The sequence below is a fragment of the Herpailurus yagouaroundi genome, unplaced genomic scaffold (assembly GCF_014898765.1).
Source record: "Herpailurus yagouaroundi ecotype Mexico unplaced genomic scaffold, PumYag 28, whole genome shotgun sequence".
NCBI classification, from domain to species: domain Eukaryota; kingdom Metazoa; phylum Chordata; class Mammalia; order Carnivora; family Felidae; genus Herpailurus; species Herpailurus yagouaroundi.
This window is the reverse complement of record NW_024412376.1, coordinates 43,123,383-43,144,434: the sequence shown is the minus strand read 5'-3', so window position 1 is coordinate 43,144,434 and position 21,052 is coordinate 43,123,383. Positions and strand designations below refer to the sequence as shown.

At 40.6% G+C, this 21,052-nt stretch overlaps 1 protein-coding gene across 4 annotated transcripts in view; it reads right to left on the bottom strand.

The window, feature by feature from the left end:
* The window catches only part of SLC10A7 (solute carrier family 10 member 7), a 252,728-nt gene that overhangs the window by 63,596 nt on the left and 168,080 nt on the right, over positions 1-21,052 (bottom strand). For all 4 annotated transcript variants that reach the window (XM_040472914.1, XM_040472905.1, XM_040472889.1 and 1 more), the window contains one exon: positions 5,792-5,827. In XM_040472914.1, coding sequence (XP_040328848.1) covers positions 5,792-5,827 — 36 coding nt within the window. The remainder of the gene's footprint in view (positions 1-5,791; positions 5,828-21,052) is intronic.

Below are 21,052 nucleotides of genomic sequence, written 5' to 3'. Positions count from 1 at the left end.
TTTTTTTTTTTTTTTGTCCTCTACCCCTAGCTTCACTTGCCATTTCACTGGGAAAATATAAACAATAATAAGAAAATGTATACAAGCTCCTATAGTTACAGGAACCAATTTACTTGCATATTTGCCCTTATACCATGGCTTCCCTCCTACTACTATGGATAAACTATCTGTGCGTAGGGGGCCACACTCTCCCTTTGTGCACTACAGTTCACCCTCTTTCTCCTATTCAAGGACACAGGTCCACAAATTCACCCTTCTTTTTTCTGTCTGAATTGTTTCTTCTCTAACTGATTTAATATCAATGCAAATATCCTAATAATTTTCCCAACTTAAAAACAGATCCTACATTAACTTTGTTGCTGCCCCATTTTCTTCATCCTTTATAGCAGAATTCCTCAAAAGAGTTGGCGATTATCACAGTCTTTAACACTTTTTCATTCATTCTTGAACTGACTTTAATTAGGCATTTACCTCCACATTTCTGCTGAAATAGCTCTTGTTAGGGTCCCCAGTGACCTCCATCTTGTTAAAACCAATGGCTGATTCTCAGACTTCATTGTATCTGAACTATTACCACCATTTGAAGTAGTTGACCACTCTCTCCTTTTTTGAAACACATTCTCTAAACTATTTCCACCATTTGAAGTAGTTGACCACTCTCTCCCTTTTTGAAACACATTCTCTACTAGCTTCTAGCACACAAAAATCTCTTGGTGTTCTTCCTAAGCAAACTGGATATCCTTGGTGGTCTTTGCTGACTTATTATTAGAATGCCTCAGAAGTCAGTCCACTAATACCTTCTCTATCCTCTCTTGGTAATCTCATTCTGTCTAACTTCAAATCCATCTCTATGTTGACTTCTCCCAAAAGTGTATCTCTTATCCAGACTTCTGCCCTGAATCCCAGACTCATATAGTCAACTGCTTACTTGATTTCTCTACTTTGATGTCTCAACGGCATCTTAATCCAAACATGTGCAAGACTGAGCTCTTTATGAGTTCCTTTAACTTGCCCAGCCCGACAGCCTTCTCTTTCTTCTCTACAGTAACTCCACCCCTCCAATTGCATGGACTTAGTTATCCTTGACTCTTCTGTGTCCTCATAACCTTCATTCAATGTTTCAGGTCTTTCAAGATCTACTTCCAACTACTTTCCACCATTTACTCAACCACCTTGGTCCAAGCTAAACCGTCTCTTGCCATGATATTGTACTAGCTTTCTAATTGGTCTTCCTGTCTCCACCTTTATCTCCTGACGATCTATTCTCAATCCAGCATCCAGAGTCATCCTCTGAAAAGGTATGTCAGAACATGCTACTCTTATGATCAGAACGCTTTCAATGGTTTTGTATCTCTCTCAAATTAAAATTAAAACTCCTTAACAAAGGACTTCAAGGACCTACATCATTTGGCCCCTGTCATGGCTCTGACTTCATCTCTATCTACTCTCCTCCTCGCTCACTGCATTCCAGCCACACTGGCTCACTTGCTGTTCCTTAAGGACACCATATATGCTCTCAGGACTTTTCCACTTGTTGTTCCCTCCACCTGGAACACTCTAGGCCTTTCCTCAAATATCATTTTCTTAGGAAGTCCCACCGTGACCTCCCTATTGAAAACAGCAATTCCCCCAACCCATTCTGGCACTTCCTCCTTCTCTCTTCCTCTCCTTCCTTTTATTTTTCTCTTTCGTATGTATCACTCATATATTGTATTTTCACTTATTTGTTGGTAGTTTCTTTCCACTAGTATATAACCTCCACAACAGCAAAGATGTATCTTTTTGCTCATTGCTATATCTTTGGTACCCAGGAAAGCACCTTGCATATAGGAAGAACTCAATACTTATTACTGAATGAGTGATGAATAAGTTTAAATAACTTTGAGTAATTTTTCTATAAAACAAAGGACAGAAATGGAATGTAGGCACGATAAGATGAGATTTAATTTTTAAGATATGTAATATTACAGAATACTTATATGTTAACAGAAACGATCCAGTGATAAAAAATTTGGTAATAAAGGACAAAGAAGGAAATTGTTTTGAGTTGTATTGTTAAGTAGCCAATAAGAGATAATACAACAGGAGCGACTGGCCTTAGATGAGGGCAAAGACAGTTTATCTGCAGAAATAGGAGAAAAGACAAAGAATGTAGATGCAGGTTGGTGGGATTTTGTAAAATTTCTGATTGCTTCTAATTTCCTCATCAGCTAATTTCTTTTCTGCATCAGTTGAGATGAAAAAGGAGAAGAGGCACTGGAGATTTGAGAAGCAAGGAGAAGGTATGAAATGACTCTCTAGAGAGTGGGAATGAGGATTAATTAGGGGAAGGTAAGTATGATCACCAGGCTCACAGTTAGTGGTCATGAATTTCAAATGAGACCAGTCAGCATGGTAGCGTGTGTTCCAGGCATGTTCAGGTACATATGCAGAAAAGGTATAGGGTTGGATATTAGCAGGCCTGGCACTTTGCCATGCAAATATAAAGCAGTAAGAGATGAGCAAGGTTGTCGATGGTATAGACAAAAAAGTAATCATAATGACAGACCAGGAGATCCAGGCTAGGTAAGATGGGGTGTGAGGGGATGGGAGTGAGGGGAGAGTATGTTAGAGGCTTTGCTAAGGCGATAAGGTAAATAAACTGGCCATTCTAGCAGGTCTGAAAAGATTTTAATTTGGGGAGTAGGTCACAAAGACAGGAGCTATTGGTAAGAGAAAACATTTGAAAATAGGAGTATGGAAGGATGCCATTACTGGCAGTAACTAAGTCAAGGGTGTGACTATAGGGGTGATTGGCTGAGATGAAGTGGAAGGCAATCTTACTGGAGAAGAGGTCAAGAATTTAGAGGCCAGAGTATTAGGAGGGATCAATTACGTGAATATTGAAAAGCACCAGGAATTAATCCAAGTGTACTATTAAAAAGAAGACAAGGGAAGGTACTAATATTTTTTTGGACTCCTAGAGAGTGACCTGGGGTTCTACTGGTAATTACAGCAAGGAGTGGTAGCAGGCAGTATAGGCATATTGGCCTAACCTTCAAAGGAATGAGAATATTTTGTGGAGAAGGCATGGGAAATGATCTAGAATTGGTAACGAGGTGCAAGAAAGACACCTTACCCCATTTCAAGGCTCAGTGATATGAAAGGCACCTGCAGCAGAAACATGAGTCAGAGGACAGGTTTCAGTTGGAGCAAGATGGTGAGGTGGAACATTCTAAGAGCTCAAGAATACAGAGAACTGAGATTTCATCAGTAAAAACGGCCTTTAATAGCTCCTGCACCTGAACATTTAGAAATTTCCATGTTCAAGATATGATTTTAAAGATACAATTCACTTTGCAAGGGCTGTATTTGTTTCCTCAGCTTCTCTAACAAAATATCACAAACTGGATGGCTTAAAACAACAGAGATTTATTGTTTCACAGTTCTGGAAGCAAGAGCATGCTCCCTCTGAAATCTACAGGGGAGAATCCCTCTTGTCTCTTCCAGCTGTGACATCTGCCAGCGGTCCTTGCTGTTCGTTGGCTTGTATGTGCATCACTCTAACCTCTGTCTCATCATGATGTGGTGTTCTCCCTCCGTTGGACTCTGCTTCTTGTAAAGACACCAATATTGGATTAAGGGTCCACCCGTGCCAGTATGACCTCATCTCAAATAATTATATCTGCAATGACCCTATTTTCAAATAAAGTCACGTTCTGAGGTCCTAGGGGTTAGAACTTCAACCTCCCATCATGGGAGGACATGATTCAGCCCATAACAGGGGTGCTAATAAAAAACACTACATCTTTTATGGAATGTGTTCCAATTTAAGTTGCTCAGGTTTTAGTCCTACTTGGTAAATGAAGCCTGGCAATTCAAGTGTTTAAGCAATGACCTTGGTTTGTAAAATGCATGACCACCTACACAGACAAAAAATGTTATATACTGTTCATGTGATTTAAGGTCATAGAACATAGACGTGTCTATTGATGTTGTGTGATGATGTCACAGAACCTGTTGGGACAGCTTAGTTAGCTAGCTCAGAAGGGAAGAATTAAACTTTGAAGTTGAGGGTCTTGGAGTCTCTTTAACTATTCTTGTAGCTCTATCATTTTAAAATGTTGAACCAACCAAAGCTCACAAGCCTATGGGTCTAAGAGTAGGGGAAAGCTTGCAACAGTGTGATGTCATAATGTTAACGAGCTGAGAACATTTCTCGTTATGGCTGGAAATGGGCAGAAGAAGGAGAAAAACACTCATCTGGTTCTGTAGTCATGAGCCGAAACAAGGTCCCAGAGATTCCAGACCCCGAGATACCCAAAAGTGCTATCCTCGGTCTCGGCCCCACAGTTGTGGCTGTGACTTCTTCCCAGCTCGTCTTAAAAGCGTCACTTGAGTAAGGGATGCTACTGTTCTGCAATGGAGAAAACCTGGACTACAAAGCCATTTACTGTGCATTGGATTAGATGCTCAGCTTTCTACTTGTCCTCCGACCCCACTGCAGGTGGTGGTCTCAGGCTGGCCTGCATCCTGTGCCTGTTGAGGGCTGCTCCTCCCAAATCGTGATCCAAGGTCTTAGAAAGAACACTGAGGGGTGATCCTAATTCCTCACATCTAGTGAGCAGGTAGGCACATACCCAGTTTTCTCTTCTGAATGAATGCAAAGCAATATTCACTTCGATATTAATGTGACTCACTGCAAATTCTGAATTGATGAAATCCAAATTAATGAGGTTTGTTATGCTGAGGGAAGTGATCTGATGATTTGACTCTTTTTAACCTTGTCAGCATGGAGCTAGCATTTCAGAAGGGATGGGGGAAGCGAGGTTTATTACTTGAAGGTAATGTCTTTCATGAAAGATGCAGTATCCAACTGTTTAGTAGGGCATCTCTTCCTCTCCACTTCCTGCACAGCTTGTAAGAAATGAAGTCCCTCACACTATTACTCTAATTGAATTCCAACTTGGGTAATTACACTATAATTAAATAAATTTTCCCCATAGTTTTAATTCACTGACAAATAGTGCTAGTCAAACAGCTACATTTCACTCCCAGAAATGATCCCCAACTCCATTTCAGTGATGAGTAGAGTGATTTATATTTGGGAAATATGTGTATGAAAAATGCACAGTTCATAAAATATTGTAGGTATCATTCATGATTACATATGCTTTTCTCAGCATGAGATAACATTAATTTCTATTATAATCTTTCATCTAATTTCTCATACGCATAGTGCCAAAAGAAATGACAGCTAATTAGCATTTCTTATTTTCAGAGCAATTTTTGTTTAGTTAATCAGTAGCTTGTATTTTTTTATTTCTGGAGCACATTTCATTATCCCTGGCAGACAGACGAGGTAGGTGTTTTTGTTTCCCATTCTACAGATGAAACAACTGAGGCAGTATTCCCCAAAGTAAGGAAGCCGGTTGCTACAAGCCATGGAAACTAAGCTTCCTCTGGTCCCCTGGTTCTATCAAACATTGGGTCACCAGCAATCACTTTAGTTTTAGCAGCAAGAAAATAAAGAGCACATATATATTTGTGCCCTGCATCACAGGTCATTAATTTGTAATAATTAATGATTCAGCCAGGAGTCAGAGGCCTAATCAGTGGATCATGAGAACACAGAGATTCTTTGTGTCTACCTGTTATTATTTGGTACAGTTCAACTGGAGGAACAATTCAAAACGTGAGGCAAAGTGGTGCAAAAGGGTTCAAATTTCAATTTTTTCCCCTAATGGTCTCTCTTAATGGGTTGTAGGTGGCTTTTAATAAAAGATATTAGAGACAACATCAAAATACTCACAAAAAGCAGCAGAAGCAGGGGTGTTACAACGATGCCCTGAAAGAAATGAAAGAGATGATGATCATTTATCAGCCTGGAAAGCAGGACACTTTCTTTGCCATTTTAAACTCTGATGCATGGAAATGTTGATCCTTCTCACTTCCATTTAATAAAATTGAGGTGATAAAGATGAGGGAGCCCCAGTCTTGGCTCTCCCTACCACAATGCCTTAACGTCTCTATTATAATTACTCATATTTGGCATCACTAAAAGTACCAGCGCCAATCTTCCTTAAACTCGTCTGCCCCTTTTAAGACTGAAGTTGCCTTCCATGTTATATATGGATCACTCGGGTGAAGCTGGCAAGCCTTCTCACTCCAAGGTTTTCAACTCTAACTTGGATAAAGTGCCCCCTTTCAAGAGAAGACAGGTGGTTCAGTCCCATTTGGGGTCCTCTCCTGAGCAAAGACCACGTCAGTTGTGATGAATGAGATGTCGTGATTTTGTAATGTGAACCAATCTCCCCTAGGAAATGAGCTGGGATCTCAAAACTCATTTCACTTGATTAGACTCCATGTCTCCATGGTGGAAGGCAAGTCTTTCATCTAATTCAGCCACACAGGACCACCTCAGTCCCTCTGCCTCCCCTAGGCAGAAAGGAGCAAAAGATTTGTTTTCTGCAGTGACAGGAAACAGTTTGAGGCTGTTGTCAATGAGGCAGGATACAAGCTTTTAGGTTTCTTGAAGGTAAATCTTTAAAACTAGGTGTTTGAGTTGGGAGTTAACATGACAGGTTTCAGTTTTAGAGCAGCAGATGATTATTCGCACCTCTTAGTTCTTCCTTTATCTCTCAGCACTTCATTATGATTTATACAAGAAAAAGCATTTCATATTTTTATTAATGAATTCTACTTGGAACTTTAGTATTCCAAAGAGCCTGTGTGTGTGTGTGTGTGTGTGTGTGTGTGTGTGTGTGTGTATTGTGTGTATTGTGTGTATTGTGTGTATTGTGTGTGTGTGAGAAAGAGACAGACAGAGACTATACTGTGGCCAGGATCTAGGTCTGGGACCATTTCATTACGTCTGGAAAGAAAGTCCTTGTGGTATTTATATGAAATCCTTTCATCATTATAGTAACTAAATTCTTTTGGATGTGGCCCAGGAGAGACTGGCTTACCTTATATGAATATTGCTACTATGACTTTCTTAGTCATATACCACATGTGAAGATTCACCCATGAGCTTGTTTTATTGTTAAATAATAGAATAAATGCCTCTTTATTGAGCAAACGTTTGCAGTTGGCAATAAGGAATACATTTTAAGTATCATATTTTTAATCTGTTTGCTAAAATATGTGTTGGGGCTTATCAACTCCATTGGTGTCTATGAAACAGGCTCTCATCAGCACGTTTAGGAGAGCTAAGTGTGGAAAATAGCAAAGGAATTTTGAAGAGCTACTGTCCTTCAATGATATGGAATGTACTCAGATTTTAGGAGGAACTACAGACTTTACTAGGCCACGTGGAAATGAAAGTATCTGGCTGTTTCAGTCTACGGGGGAGCCATTTGATTTTAAGTCAATTCGTTTAAACACTTATTGAATGTCCACTTACATGCCAGCACTGTTCCATTAATTAGAAGAATTAGAGGGGACTGATCTTGGCAGAAAGGAAAATAAGGATATTCCAGAAAGAAGGAAGGGAATTCGCAAAGCTGTAAAAAAGTTGAGCAGGTTGGTAAGAAAAGTATGAAGTGGGCGTTTCAGAGACCAGGTCACCAAAGACTTTGTGGCCAGAAGAGGGAGTTCAGAGTTGATCCCATCATCAATGGCAAACTACTGAAGAATGTCAAGCAAAGGTACAATGAGGTGGTAAATAATTTAGCATATGGAGAATAAACTGGACTTAGCTTATAAGCTAACCAGTTTTACCTTTGTTATGTATCAATTCACTCACATCCAGATAAAAGAAAATAAAAATATTAATGTTAATTATGAAACACCAATAACACTAATAACACTTCTAAGAAACAAGGTATGGTATCTGTGACAGGATAAGAATTTTCAACTAGGAGGAAGGCTGAGCACTGTCACCTCTCTGAGGACAACTGTCTCATATGGAGGAGGTGGAGCCACAAGGGTGTCGTATAGTACATGGGGACCCACGTTCTTCCTGTTGACCGCTTAATTTCCCACAGTAGAATAGTAACAGTAGGAGTAACAATACAGGACTATCAATAGTATTTTGCTTTCAGCACTTTCACGCAACACATTTTTTAAAATTTTTTATTTAAAAAAATGTTTTTAGTGTTTATTTTATTTTTGATAGTGAGAGAGACAGAGCGTGAGCAGGGGAGGGGCAGAGAGAGAGGGAGACGCAGAATCCAAAGCAGGCTCCAGGCTGCGAACTCCGAGCTGTCAGCTCAGAGCCCTACGCAGGCACGAACCCACAGGCCATGAGATCATGACCCGAGCCGAAGTCGGACGCTTAACTGACTGGGCCACCCAGGCGCCCCTTACCAAGCACATTTTAAAATCTGACCTTCCCCGGTGCACCTGGGTGGCTCAGTCAGTTAAGCGTCTGACTTCAGCTCAGGTCATGATCTGGCGGTCTGTGGGTTAGAGCCCCGCATTGTGCTCTGTGCTGAAAGCTCAGAGTCTGGAGCCTGCTTCGGATTCTGCATCTCCCTCTCTCTCTCTCTGCCCCTCCCCTGCTCACGTTCTGTCTCTCTGTCTCACAAAAATAAATAAGAAATGTTAATAAAAAAAAAAATTAAAACCTGACCCTTCCCTATTGAAGGAGGTAGGGTACATAATAGTCCCGTTTCATAGATGAGGAGACTGGGGTTCAGAAAAGTCAAGCAAATAACCCGAAATCACACTGCAAATAAATAGCAAAAGGCAAACCCTGGATTTGAGCCTGCTTTGCCCAATTCCAAATCCAGAACTGATTCCACTACACCACTGGTCCTCAGTGGCAGGTTTCAGCAGCCAGTATGTTTTTCCACAGAGTTCTGTTTAGGACATATATGGAGTGATTAGTTGCAGTATGATCTTGGTCTCAAGGTGATAAGCAATTCTTAAAGATGACTTTATTGTGGAAGGCAGTGCACTATTACCTGCAGATTTTCCTGCCTTAATATTTCAGCTGTATAGTTACCAACACACAAAAGTTTCTTTGCAGTTCTTCCAAAGACTTAAGCTGTTCCTAAAATATTAAAAATTTCCTAGCAAACAGGATGTATTTTCTAATTCTGGATTCAAGATTCCTTGTTACTTTCTCAAAAATGTTGTTCAATTTTATTAACTAAGACTGAATCATTAGTGCTGAAATCTGTTTTTCAACTGTATTAGGAAATGAATCAGTCACAACGCCGCTAATCCCAGTAAGCGCACCGTAAGTTTTAGTGAAGTCACTATAATAATTATCAAACTACTAATAGCCACCATCTACAGAGCACTGATCTACATCAATGAGGACTTCATGAATGTTATCTTCTGGAACCGTCACAACAAGCTTGGGAGGTAAGCACCATTATTATCCCCCTCTACTATGGAAGGAAACTAAGTCTCAGAGATACTGAGTGAAGTATGAAGAGGCAGTGCCAGGAATTCAATCTCCATCTCCCTGGCTCCACAGCCTGTGAGCCTGACTGGTGTAAATAAAACCTTTGCAGTTTTACCCTATTTCCTCAGGGTTATACTTTAAGAGTAAACCGGAGAGGAGCTTCAAACTCAGTATGTCTTTTTGATGACATGAAACAAATTGAGAAAGAAGCCTTTGTGTGACACGGTTGATACATTTTTTTCAAAGTCAGGTTTTTTACAAATATCAGTGGTAAAAAGGGTGAACTGAAAATGTAAACCGTAACAGCAACACTCATTGGAAGATGGAAAGTCAAATAAACATGTTATTTTCTCTTGGGTATGCAGAAGGCTCAATTTGATGGTCTCTTTTCTCTTTTCCAAGTAAATCCTATGCAAATGGATAAAACCAAAGAGGTGGTGGAGGAGCACTTCTAGCAAAAGATGTTACTCCCTCTGCTTGCAGATTCAAGGTCAAGACATAGTTTTAGCATCCTTGCAATTGGGAGGGAGTGTTAAGCTTTCTGATTGCAACACCTGAAGAAGTCAAGTCACAAAGTGACTGGCTTTGATTGTCTCTTTAAAAAAAACCTTCAGAAAATCCATTTACACCTCTGATGTGACTCACTGGGTGAATATATTTCAATGGCTTTAGTGGAAAGGAAAAAAAAAGTGTCAAATCTCAGACACTAAGATTTAGTCACATTAAATTATAAACCAAAAACAAAACCCAAATACAACAAAAACAACTGTAAATGCACCTTGCTCTCAGTTGTAGTACTAGCTAAAAAGGCAAAACTTAAGTGAATTATCATTTTTTACACATAGAAAACGTTATCAAAAGGTTTTACTGCAACAACTATTGTCATTGCACAGAAACAAAAACTGACATGGTAGGTTTCTGTCTCCAGGATATTGAATGTTAAGTCTTGGAAAAGGTGCTTTTTATTTTTTAATTAAAAGGCAATAAATAACTGAACGTTTACAGAATGACAGAAACTCAGTTTTGCAAGGGATCTTAGACCTACCCTGGTCCAGTCCTCATCTGAAGTGTGACCCCCTCGGTCTCCCTCACTGGCTCACCAGTGAGGTGAGGCCATGATGGCTGTGCTTTTGCCAGAGAACCCACAGAGAGGCAATGTTCTTGTTCTGAAGACACACATTGACCTGGATGAAGCTTTTTCATAGCAGGGAAGCTCTTTCTTATAATTGATCCCACACCACCTCCCCTGTCTCCCTGTCTTCCTCTTGGAGCAACTTAAGGCACATCTCACCCCTCCTGCCTTGTGATGATCTTTGAACTGCTGCTTTGGAGTGATATAAATAAAATCTCTGCACTCTTCAACTACTTCCTCAAACCTGTATTTTCAGAATAATACTGAAGGGAGCATTGGGGTCCCCACACTAAGTTTCTTCAGGCTAAAAGTCCTTAGCCACACCTCCACCCCAACAGTGTTCCTCAGAGGGTAGGGTTTTGAGGCTTCTTAGACATAATCTCATTCAGGTAAATATAAGAGTCCACAGCATTCGCTTAATGAAAATTGACCAAAACTTGGAAATGTCATCCTGGTGCATTGTCTCACAGGCCAATCCAAGGATTATTCAATTACCTAGAGAGACATACCTTTGTTTGGTTTTTGTTTACTACTGATTAGAGCTCAGAAATTACATGCTAACTTATAAAGTGTTGTCCGGTAGATTTAGAAATAATTTCCGTCTAGTAGAAAAAACAACCACCACAAAGGTTATGGTCTTATTACCCTATAGGTACTAGCCAGTTTTGTACTTAACATACCAAACTTATTTTGGTATTCTTTTCTGATGGATTATATAATCCCCACTTCTATAATCTTTTAGAAATCAACTTTATTATCCTGCTGGCTCCCTTATTACTCAGTTAAATAAATGTTTGACATGTGCTCATTCTATATGTTTTCAACTTTTGAAAATTCTACTTTGACAGCTCCTTTACTCTAAACCTTGAATTTAGGTTAATGCAAAGATCACCTTTTATTTTTTAAAGGATTAATGCCAACTAAAACTCCCAGGTTGTCTTCACATTTTGTCCTATGGTCACTACACAGTGATATCTTAAAAAGTTACGGAGAAACTTATCCTTTAAGAATGAAATTATATTGGTGGCTAAGTTAGTTAAACGTTTAACTTCAGCTGAGGTCATGATCTCACGGTTCGTGGGTTCGAGCCCCGCATCAAGCTCCACGCTGGTGGTGCAGAGCCTGTTTGGGATTCTTGCTCTCTGGTCTCTCTCTGCCCTTCCCCTGCTCATGCTTTCTCTCTCTCTCTCAAAATAAATAAATAAAATTTTTTAAAAAGAATGAAATTATGTTGAGCCAATATGGAATGAGTTAGACTGGCCAATACATCCTAAGCAATACATTATAAAGTGGTGGTGGGAATTTTAGAGACATCCAAATTTAAACAAAATGGTCAAGATACATGGTCTCCAGAGAATATGACCTGATAAACATGAATGTCAGAGTAAATAACTATAAACTTCATAAACTAAAGAAAAAGGCATTAGAAGCCTAGCTGGAAAGAAAGTTGTGGTTGATTGGTGGGTAAGAGCCTCTTTCCTCTCCTCTGCCTGCATGTTCCTCTTTAAAACTGGACCTTCATAGAATAAATGCCTCAACATCCCTCAATTAAGCATTTCTCAGTATGTTCATCGCTTGGCCAGGGAAAGAAGGTATCCTAGCAGCTGACATGAGCATTCTGGTCTGTTCACTAGGCACAGAACACTATAGTAAAGGCACCTGCATCAGACTATTTGAGCTGGAAAACACCAGTCACTAAAAACATTCAGTTAATTCTCTCTAATCTGAGTCCATGTTTGCCAAGAAAATGTTGAATCATAATTTTGTTTTTCAAGTAGCATTTTTGATAGGAACAGAGCACAGTGGCTAGTTGACCCTAGGCTCCTAAAATACACCCATATTGAGGTGCGCTAAACACAGTGAGTTTCTGGACCTGAAAAGCTATGGATCTATTTCTGGATTGTGGTGACTCCATTTGAGCAATGTTACCCTATGAGGCCTTGCAGAAATGACAGCTGGCTCTTCTCAATGATGTACATTTAATTAAACAAACATTTACTGAGTGCTAACCATGTATCAAACATCATGGGAGCTGAGGAGAAAAGGAGTCCAAAGTCTCCTAAACACTTAAGAAAAAACTTCAGTCATTTTGAAGCGGACTTTTACAGGAAGCTCTAGAAAATAGTTTCTGTAAACTCCTTGGCTTGTCTTTGAAGGCTATCTTGGAAGACCTTTGTTTTTTCTATCCTATTTTCTCCTCCTACAACCACTGGTGAGCATTGTTTATGTTACTAATGCACTTAGAATAATTTTTGGTTTTTCAAGCTATGTCTCTGATATGATATGTCCATATTTGATCTTTAATTTCTGCCATGGTCCTTGCCCATACAGAGTTCCCATTATAGAAAGCGGCTCTAGGGGCGCCTGGGTGGCGCAGTCGGTTAAGCGTCCGACTTCAGCCAGGTCACGATCTCGCGGTCCGGGAGTTCGAGCCCCGCGTCGGGCTCTGGGCTGATGGCTCGGAGCCTGGAGCCTGTTTCTGACTCTGTGTCTCCCTCTCTCTGTGCCCCTCCCCCGTTCATGCTCTGTCTCTCTCTGTCCCAAAAATAAATAAAAATGTTGAAAAAAAAATTAAAAAAAAAAAAAAAAGAAAGCGGCTCTATCCATCCTTCTGTAACTTCAACACCTCTGTTGAGAGATACCTCTACCATCTTATTCCCAAGAGACTGAGGTTTCTTCAGACCAAAATTAAGGGTCTTATATATATTAAGTGTGGTTAGATTTGGCCTATTATCTTTTGAAATTTTGATCCTTCACTGATAAATTCAGCAAATACCTACTTAGTGACTACGGTGTCAGGCCCCATTAGATGAGGAATAGTGGTGAATGAGACATGCACAACTGATACCCTTGGTGCTTTACAGAAGACAGAAAAGCGATAATGATAAAATGGTGAGTGTTTACAATCACAGTCTCAGCGTGCAATGAGAATGCTTAGCAGGTAGATGAGAGCAGTTCAGATGAGAACTGAAAGCAGAATAGGAGGGAGTCATGCCAAGAAGGCACAGCCCAGGAGAAGGGGCATGGAGAGAGGAAACATAGGGAGGGAGAAGGGGCTGTACAAAGGCTTTGGAGGCAAGAAGAACATCAAGAAACTGGAAGAAAAGGGCAGAGTGTGAGGAATGCCATGTGAGACATAGAGCTAGAAGCCAGATGGAGAAGGAAGGCCTAATAATCCATGGTAAGGAGTCTGGCTTCATTTCCAAGCAAGGGGAAGCCACTGAAAGAATTATGGAGGCATGGTTACAGGGGAAGGGCCTGGGACCAAGGGCTTGATGATATATATATCTGTGTTTAGGTAGAAATCACTCTGGGTGTAGTTTAGAGAAGAGTTTAAAAGGCTGAAAAATTAAAAGAAGGGAGACTAATGAGGAGGCTCTTCAGTAGCCCAGGCAGGAGTGGATTTAGGCTAAGGTGATGGAAGTTTAGTGATCACGACAGAGATATAACATACTCAAGAAGCAGTTGAAATGTAGATGGTAGGTTAACTAAATATTGAGGGAGAGGTGATGATAAAAAACAAGGAGGGAGGGCCTCTCAGTCTTCTAAATGAAGTGATTTTTTGGCCCGAAGAGTGGCCACTTACTGTTCCACTCAGTAAAAGTGGAACAATTACTGAGCCACAGTAGAATTGGGATATACAGATTAATTTTTCTTGGGGAACACGATGAATTTGAGGTGTCTACAAGGCCTTCAATTAGAGACACTTTCAGTAGTTGGATATATGGGACAGAAGCTCAGACTGGTGTGGACAGTGGCTACAGATGAGTGATCCCTCACTATATAGTTGGTGGCTTACTATTACAGAGAAGATAAGAAGTTAAGGAATAGAGAATACATATTGAAGCTCAGAGGAGGCCTAGCAGAAAACAGCTGGAATGACTAGTGTGGAAGTTAAGCTGGAGTAGATTGAGCACTAAGAAGGAAGCTCTTCTCTTAGAGAGAGAGAGACAGTTTGGATACTCTTTCAAGAAGTCTGGCTGTAGAGAGGGGGAGAGAGATACAGCTATAACCTGAGGGAATATGAGGGAAAGGAAATTTTTTGGTGTTTGTTCTGTGGTTTGTTTGCTTTATTTTAGAAAGGAGAAGCTTGAGGATTTCCAAAATTCATAAAAAGGAACCCAAGCAGGCAGGAGAGTGGAGCTGTAGAGAATAGAAGGGAATGTATTACCTGAAGGAGGAGGGGGCAGGGAAAGAGTCCCAGGACACAGCTGCAGGGTTAAACTTCAGGAAGGAGGTGGGCTGACACCTCTTCATTGTAAAATGGGAGAGAAGGATACATTAGGTACAGATGAAGACAAACCTGTGTGTCCTTGATATTAGAAAGTTGAAGGAACTTCCATTTAAGGGCTTCTATTTTCTATATTAAGTAGGAGGTGTTTGAAGTGTTTTACCAAGCCAAGGGGGAAACAGGTTCAGGCAGGGGAAGTCGGTGACTGGAAACCGGTGCTATGACTAAAGGGAGTGGGTGTCTAAAACAGTGAAGGGGCTGGGATTTCACCATCCCGTGAAGTTAATAAGTTAGCCGGCCATCATTTCGTGGATGCTGGAAGCAGACACATGACTCCTGGGTCAGAGCCACAAGACTGTATCACTCACAGGATAGCAAGCAGCCTGAGCATCAGTTTCCCTCACCCCCAAGTCAAGTAGGGCTGTGCAAATGGGCTCAGATGGATGCCTGCCCTACAGTGGGTTGCATTACAGAAAAGGAACACTGAGTTTAGGGAATCCAAAGCTTTTAAAATGGACAGAAAGCATGCCTACCTTTTGCTCTAGAGGGGAATACTATCTTTATCTTTCCGAGGCAGTGGGCAAACCTGCCATTTTCTCCAGAGGGAGATGCTATTTCTATCTTTCAAGGCCATTCACTATAGAAACATCCCTGAAAAGATAGTTGAGAACAAAGGTCCGTCAGTGCCTCCAATCACAAGATGTACAGAAATGTGAGAGACATGTGGAGGACGGTCTTCCAACAGAGGAAATTTTCAGCAGGCCAACCCAGTTCATACTGGTCATCTCAACAGTTGAGCTATCAAGCTCATTATTGCTCCCTTCAAACATCATCATGTATACAGTAAAATGATAATTAGATAATCATTTTTAAGTGACCAGAAAAACTTCCCCAAGATGACATTGATCCTCTAACATTCCTTGGACACTATGATTAAAATAAGTAAGAGTTTAACCAACTGAACTGACTTCCAACTCATAATTCTCTCTCTCTCTCTCTCTCTCTTCTTAAATTGGAAACTTTGCTAAGTTTATGTTTGAAATCTAGATCCTCGCTAGACTGTACTGTGGTCTACGGACCAGTAGCACTGGCCTCAAGTGAAAGCTTGTCAGGAATTGCTGAGCGTCAGAGCCCATCCCAGACCTACCATGTCGTCATCTGCATTTTTAACAAAACTTCCAGGATATTTGTAGACACATTAAAATTCAAAAAGAACTGATTTAGGGTCTACAGCAGGGGTAGGCAAACTTTTCTGTACAGGGCCAGATAACAATTATTTCAGGTTTTGCTGGCCATACAGACTGTTACAATTAGCCAACTGTGCTACTACGGCTTGAAAGCGACCAAAGTTAACAAGTAAATAAATGGGCATGGTCAAATTTGGCCCACGGGCTGTAGTTGAGACCCCTGCTTTAAACTGTTTTTGGGTTAGCAGTTATATTTTATTTTATTTTATTTTTAATTTTTTTTAAACGTTTATTTATTTTTGAGACAGAGAGAGACAGAGCATGAATGGGGGAGGGTCAGAGAGAGAGGAAGACACAGAATCTGAAGCAGGCTCCAGGCTCTGAGCTGTCAGCACAGAGCCCAACGCGGGGCTCGAACTCACAGACTGGGAGATCGTGACCTGAGCCGAAGTTGGACGCTTAACCGACTGAGCCACCCAGGCACCCCAGCAGTTATATTTTAAAAAGAAGTAAGCAAGTGTAACAAGCATTTACTTTTAATAACTTAGTGTCTGGTGAACCCACGCCAGCTTCTAAACATCACAGCATGTTCCTCTGTAACTGCTTATACCACACTACTTAATTGCCCATTCTTTAATTTTTCTCTAGACTGAAAACAAAATTACCAGTTAATAACGTGTAAAATCTACTTTCTTCTCCTTTTTGATATTTGCAGTGACATTTGCACATGCCCAGCTGCTGATTCTACCCCTTTTCTTTATGATTTCTCAAAGACGGCGATTCAGCAATCTCAAATGTTAGTTTTCTCAGGACCCTGTGAAGTAATTTGTCTGGGTCAGAAGATAGAGTCTGCTTATCTTGGGCCTCCTTTCCTTTTGCCAATATTTACTTTACCATTTCTAATCTGAAGACTATTCTCTTTGCCAAAGATGATGGAAGCAAAGGGAAGGGCCAGGCAGAAGGGGGACGAATAAATAGCAGGATGCTGAATCGTAGGCAGAATGTGTGGAGGTAAGGGTCCTAATATCCAGAGCCGTATGAGAAAAGAGATCAACACAAGAGCATAAAAGGGAAAAAACACATACATCGCTAGTTAGAATAGAGTGATAGATGTTAAAAGCTGAAAAACAGTGTTCAAACTCATGATTTTTCTGTTTACTTTTTAGCTGAAAAAGTAAATCCTCTTTTCAGACTATGTAAACTCATAGACTTGTATTAAAACTATGAACTATTGTTTTTTTCTACCTAAATTAGGAGTAATACAGACAATCTGAAATTCAATTAAAGCCTAAACTGAGATGCACGTGGGAATTTTCTGCATTTTTCAAGAACCTTTCATATAAATGTTTTCTACATTTATAGTTAACATGCAATAAATACTTTTCCAAAGAAGCCTCTTAAAAATGCTTCTTTGTAGAGTATAGATCGGACCAAAGAGGTGGCAAAGGAAAGTAAGTCAAAATTTCTCATTTGATGACACAAGCTTTCATAGCTGAGCAGTGATTTGTCAAGGTTCAATCTGGCCTGCAGGCCCCCACCGTGGGCATACAGCTGCTATCTTTTCCCTGGGAATACATGTGGCAGTCTATTAAGGATCAGCAGCAGCACAACCAGCATTATATACGAGAAGCCCAGCTCTCTTCAAATGTCAGGAGGATGGTTCCACATTACCCAATGGTCAGCCAAGTTTCCTGAATCTTCTACATAGGAGCTAGTAGTGTTTCTTGTTTAAAAAACAATTTTTTTTACATTTATTTATTTTTGAGAGACAGAGCACAAGTGGGAGAGGAACAGAGAAAGAATGAGACACAGGATCCGAAGCAGGCTCCAGGTTCTGAGCTGTCAGCACAGAGCCCGACGTGGGGCTCGGACCCACAAACCGTGAGATCATGACCTGAGCGAAATCAGATGCTTCACTGACTAAGCCACCCAGGCACCTTGTATTTCTTGCTTTAAATCACTGCTTCGGTGACACCAAATATTACCATCATGACAACAGCCAACATTTATTAATGTAAATTATGCACTAGGAGCTGTGCTATGTGCTTCACAAACAACACCTGATTTTAAATTCCAATAAGTAAACTGATTGTCCCAATTTTATAGGTGAGAAATGAGAAACTTCTAGATAAGACTATGGCTAAGCTGTAGGAAGTACAAGCAGGCAGAACCCGAGCCAAAGAAATAAGAATAACGGTTGAGAGGTCAAGAGATGGTCCAAGGGGAGGAAAAGTTGTTAGAAAGGAAAAAAATAGAGCAAAGGAGGAAGTAGGAAACTTAAAAAGATATTCAGAAAATGGATGGTAGGAAACCAATGTAAAATATGTAATATAGGGGCACCTGGGTGACTCAGTCTGTTAAGTGTCCAACTTTGACTCAGGTCATGATCTCACGGTTCATGAGTTTGCACCCGGAGCCTGGTTCTGCACTGACAACATGGAGCCTGCTTCAGATTCTCCGTCTCATTCTCTCTCTCTCTCTCTCTCTCTCTCTCTCTCTGCCCTCCCCTGCTCATGTTCTCTCTCTTTCAAAAATAAACATTACAAAAGAAAAAATCTATAATATAAATTAAAAATGGGTTCAAAGATTCCAAATACAATCTGCCAGTGGTGTAGGAATATATGAAAAGAATGCTTCAAGGAACTCTCTCAGGCCATGAGAATAGCACTGAATATTTATTACCCATTGACTTAAAAGATTTAATGTGTATCCGCCATTTGGCTCATTGATGCCCTTAATAGAACAGTACACTTGGCATGTATGAGGTACTCAATATATTTTTTGCTGAACAAGTGAATGAATGTGTATCCATAAATGCTTCTTTCAGGGAATGGCATATCCATTTGATAAGAAACACACACTTTCTGAAATGCTTTAGAACTCTTATGTCTGGGGCGCCTGGGTGGCGCAGTCGGTTAAGCGTCCGACTTCAGCCAGGTCACAATCTCGCGGTCCGTGAGTTCGAGCCCCGCGTCAGGCTCTGGGCTGATGGCTCGGAGCCTGGAGCCTGTTTCCGATTCTGTGTCTCCCTCTCTCTCTGCCCCTCCCCCGTTCATGCTCTGTCTCTCTCTGTCCCAAAAATAAATAAAAAACGTTGAAAAAAAAATTAAAAAAAAAAAAAGAACTCTTATGTCTGTAATAATAAGAAGACTAGCTGACATTTACTGAATGCCTACTCTGTAGGATTCCAGAACTGTTCTGTGCTCTTCATATGTACTAACTCATTCAATTCTCACCACAAGCCTACGAGAAAGGCACCATTATGATTCCCACTGTACAGAGGAGAAAAGGGAGATATACGGACAGAAGAACTATACAGATTTCCCAAGCAGGAAGTGACAGAATGGGAAGCATTCTGGGAAGCTCCAGAATCCACGGTCCCTCCCAATCATGTGTTTACATAGTGATTAGGAGTTGTTTGAGAAGTTAGAAATTGCAGAGAATTCTTTTTTTAAAAAAATATTTATTCATTTTAGAGACAGAGAGAGAGAAACAGCATGCACAAGCAGGGGGAGGGGCAGAAAGAGGGTGTGGAAGCGGGCTCTGCGCTGACAACTGCAAGCCCAGTGTGGGGCTTGGACCCACAAACCACGAGATCATTACCTGAGCTGAAGTCAGATGCTCAACCGACTGAGCCACACAGGTACCCCAGAGATATCAGAGAATTCTAGCTAAAAGGAATCTCCAGAATAATTTGCTATCTCACTTTACAGATTACAAAAGTTGAGGCCCAAGAAGGCTGGCTGTAACTTTCACCTACAGCCTCAGAGTTAGTTGGAAACATTAGGAAGGAGCCAGTAAGTGGCTTGAATTCCCTGCCCATTTCTTCACGCTGCCTCCTATAAGTCAGCTGAATAGAGAAAAACTCACATATAGAAGACCTGAAAACTATCACTCAACACTATATTATTTATCATACGTATCAAGCAAAAAAAGACATAGAAAATAAAATTAGAACAGGTGCTACTTTCCTCCCAAAAAGGCTCATGAATTTTGAGCAAGGCTATGGGAGAACATTTGTGCAAAATTCTGCAAAAGCAGGAAGAGATGTGGGGGTTGGAGGAGAGGGAAAGTATGAGGTCAGTGAGGACAGAGAAAGGAGGCAATGAAAAGTGATCTGTGGAGATTTGGGGAAAGGGCTTTTAATGATTGCCTCTGGATGTTAAAGTAAACATATGGAATAATTATACATTGATTTTCTTTTAAATACGGCATTCAAAAGAACAGTGTAATCAAAACTAGGGTTTAGACTTACAGCTTGACCATAAACAAACGACAAACAAAGAAACAAAAAAACCCAGCCTATGTCTACACATGTGAAATGAATGGGTTTGGCACAGGTCATCCATTCCTTTTGGATGCGTCTAAATGACAGCACACACCGCCGTTAGATCTAGCTGCGACGATCAATACTGAGTGTAATGATGGACACAATGAATGGAGACAGCTGCACTCCACTTGCCTTGTCTCATATATCAATGGTCTGCTTTACTCTGGTTTTTATAATATTCCTTAGCTAAAAGCCGTTCCTACAGCTTAGAAAACTGGCCCTGAACTTTGTGATTCAGAGAGGCGTGAGGTGGGAGAGATGGGGGAACTTACCAAGGGTCCTAATGAAGGCCTGCTCTTCACATGAACATCTTTAGTCCGCAAGCCCTCTCAACCCTACCAAGGCAGAGGCAGTAGGATTCTGATACTCAAGCTGACTTTTAGGAGTCATCGTTCCCGACTCACCCCCCCACCATCAGCATGTACTTTTAACAGGTTTCTCCTAAGTAACATGTTTATTTTTGTATCAGTGGGCAGGAAAGGAAAAACATACAATGTGATATTGGGGTCTGAACAAGATGGATCCTAGGTCCTGAAACTCTCTAGGCCAGTGCTACCCAAAGCATGGCAGAATTCCTAGAGGGAGAAGGAAAAAACAATGATGAAGTGAGGAAGAACACTCTCTTATCGTTTTACTACAGCTGGTAAACAGACGTTGTCATATTATGATCATGTGCTTTTTCTGGTATAAAAAGTTCAGTAATTAATACACGTAAATCACGTCTACAAAACTGAATTTCATCTCATAACCCAGGAAAATGCAAAGGAGCTAGCTTGAAATTTTTTTAGTGCTTAGACTTTTATACCCCAAATTCCCAGGGTAAATTGCTCAAGAG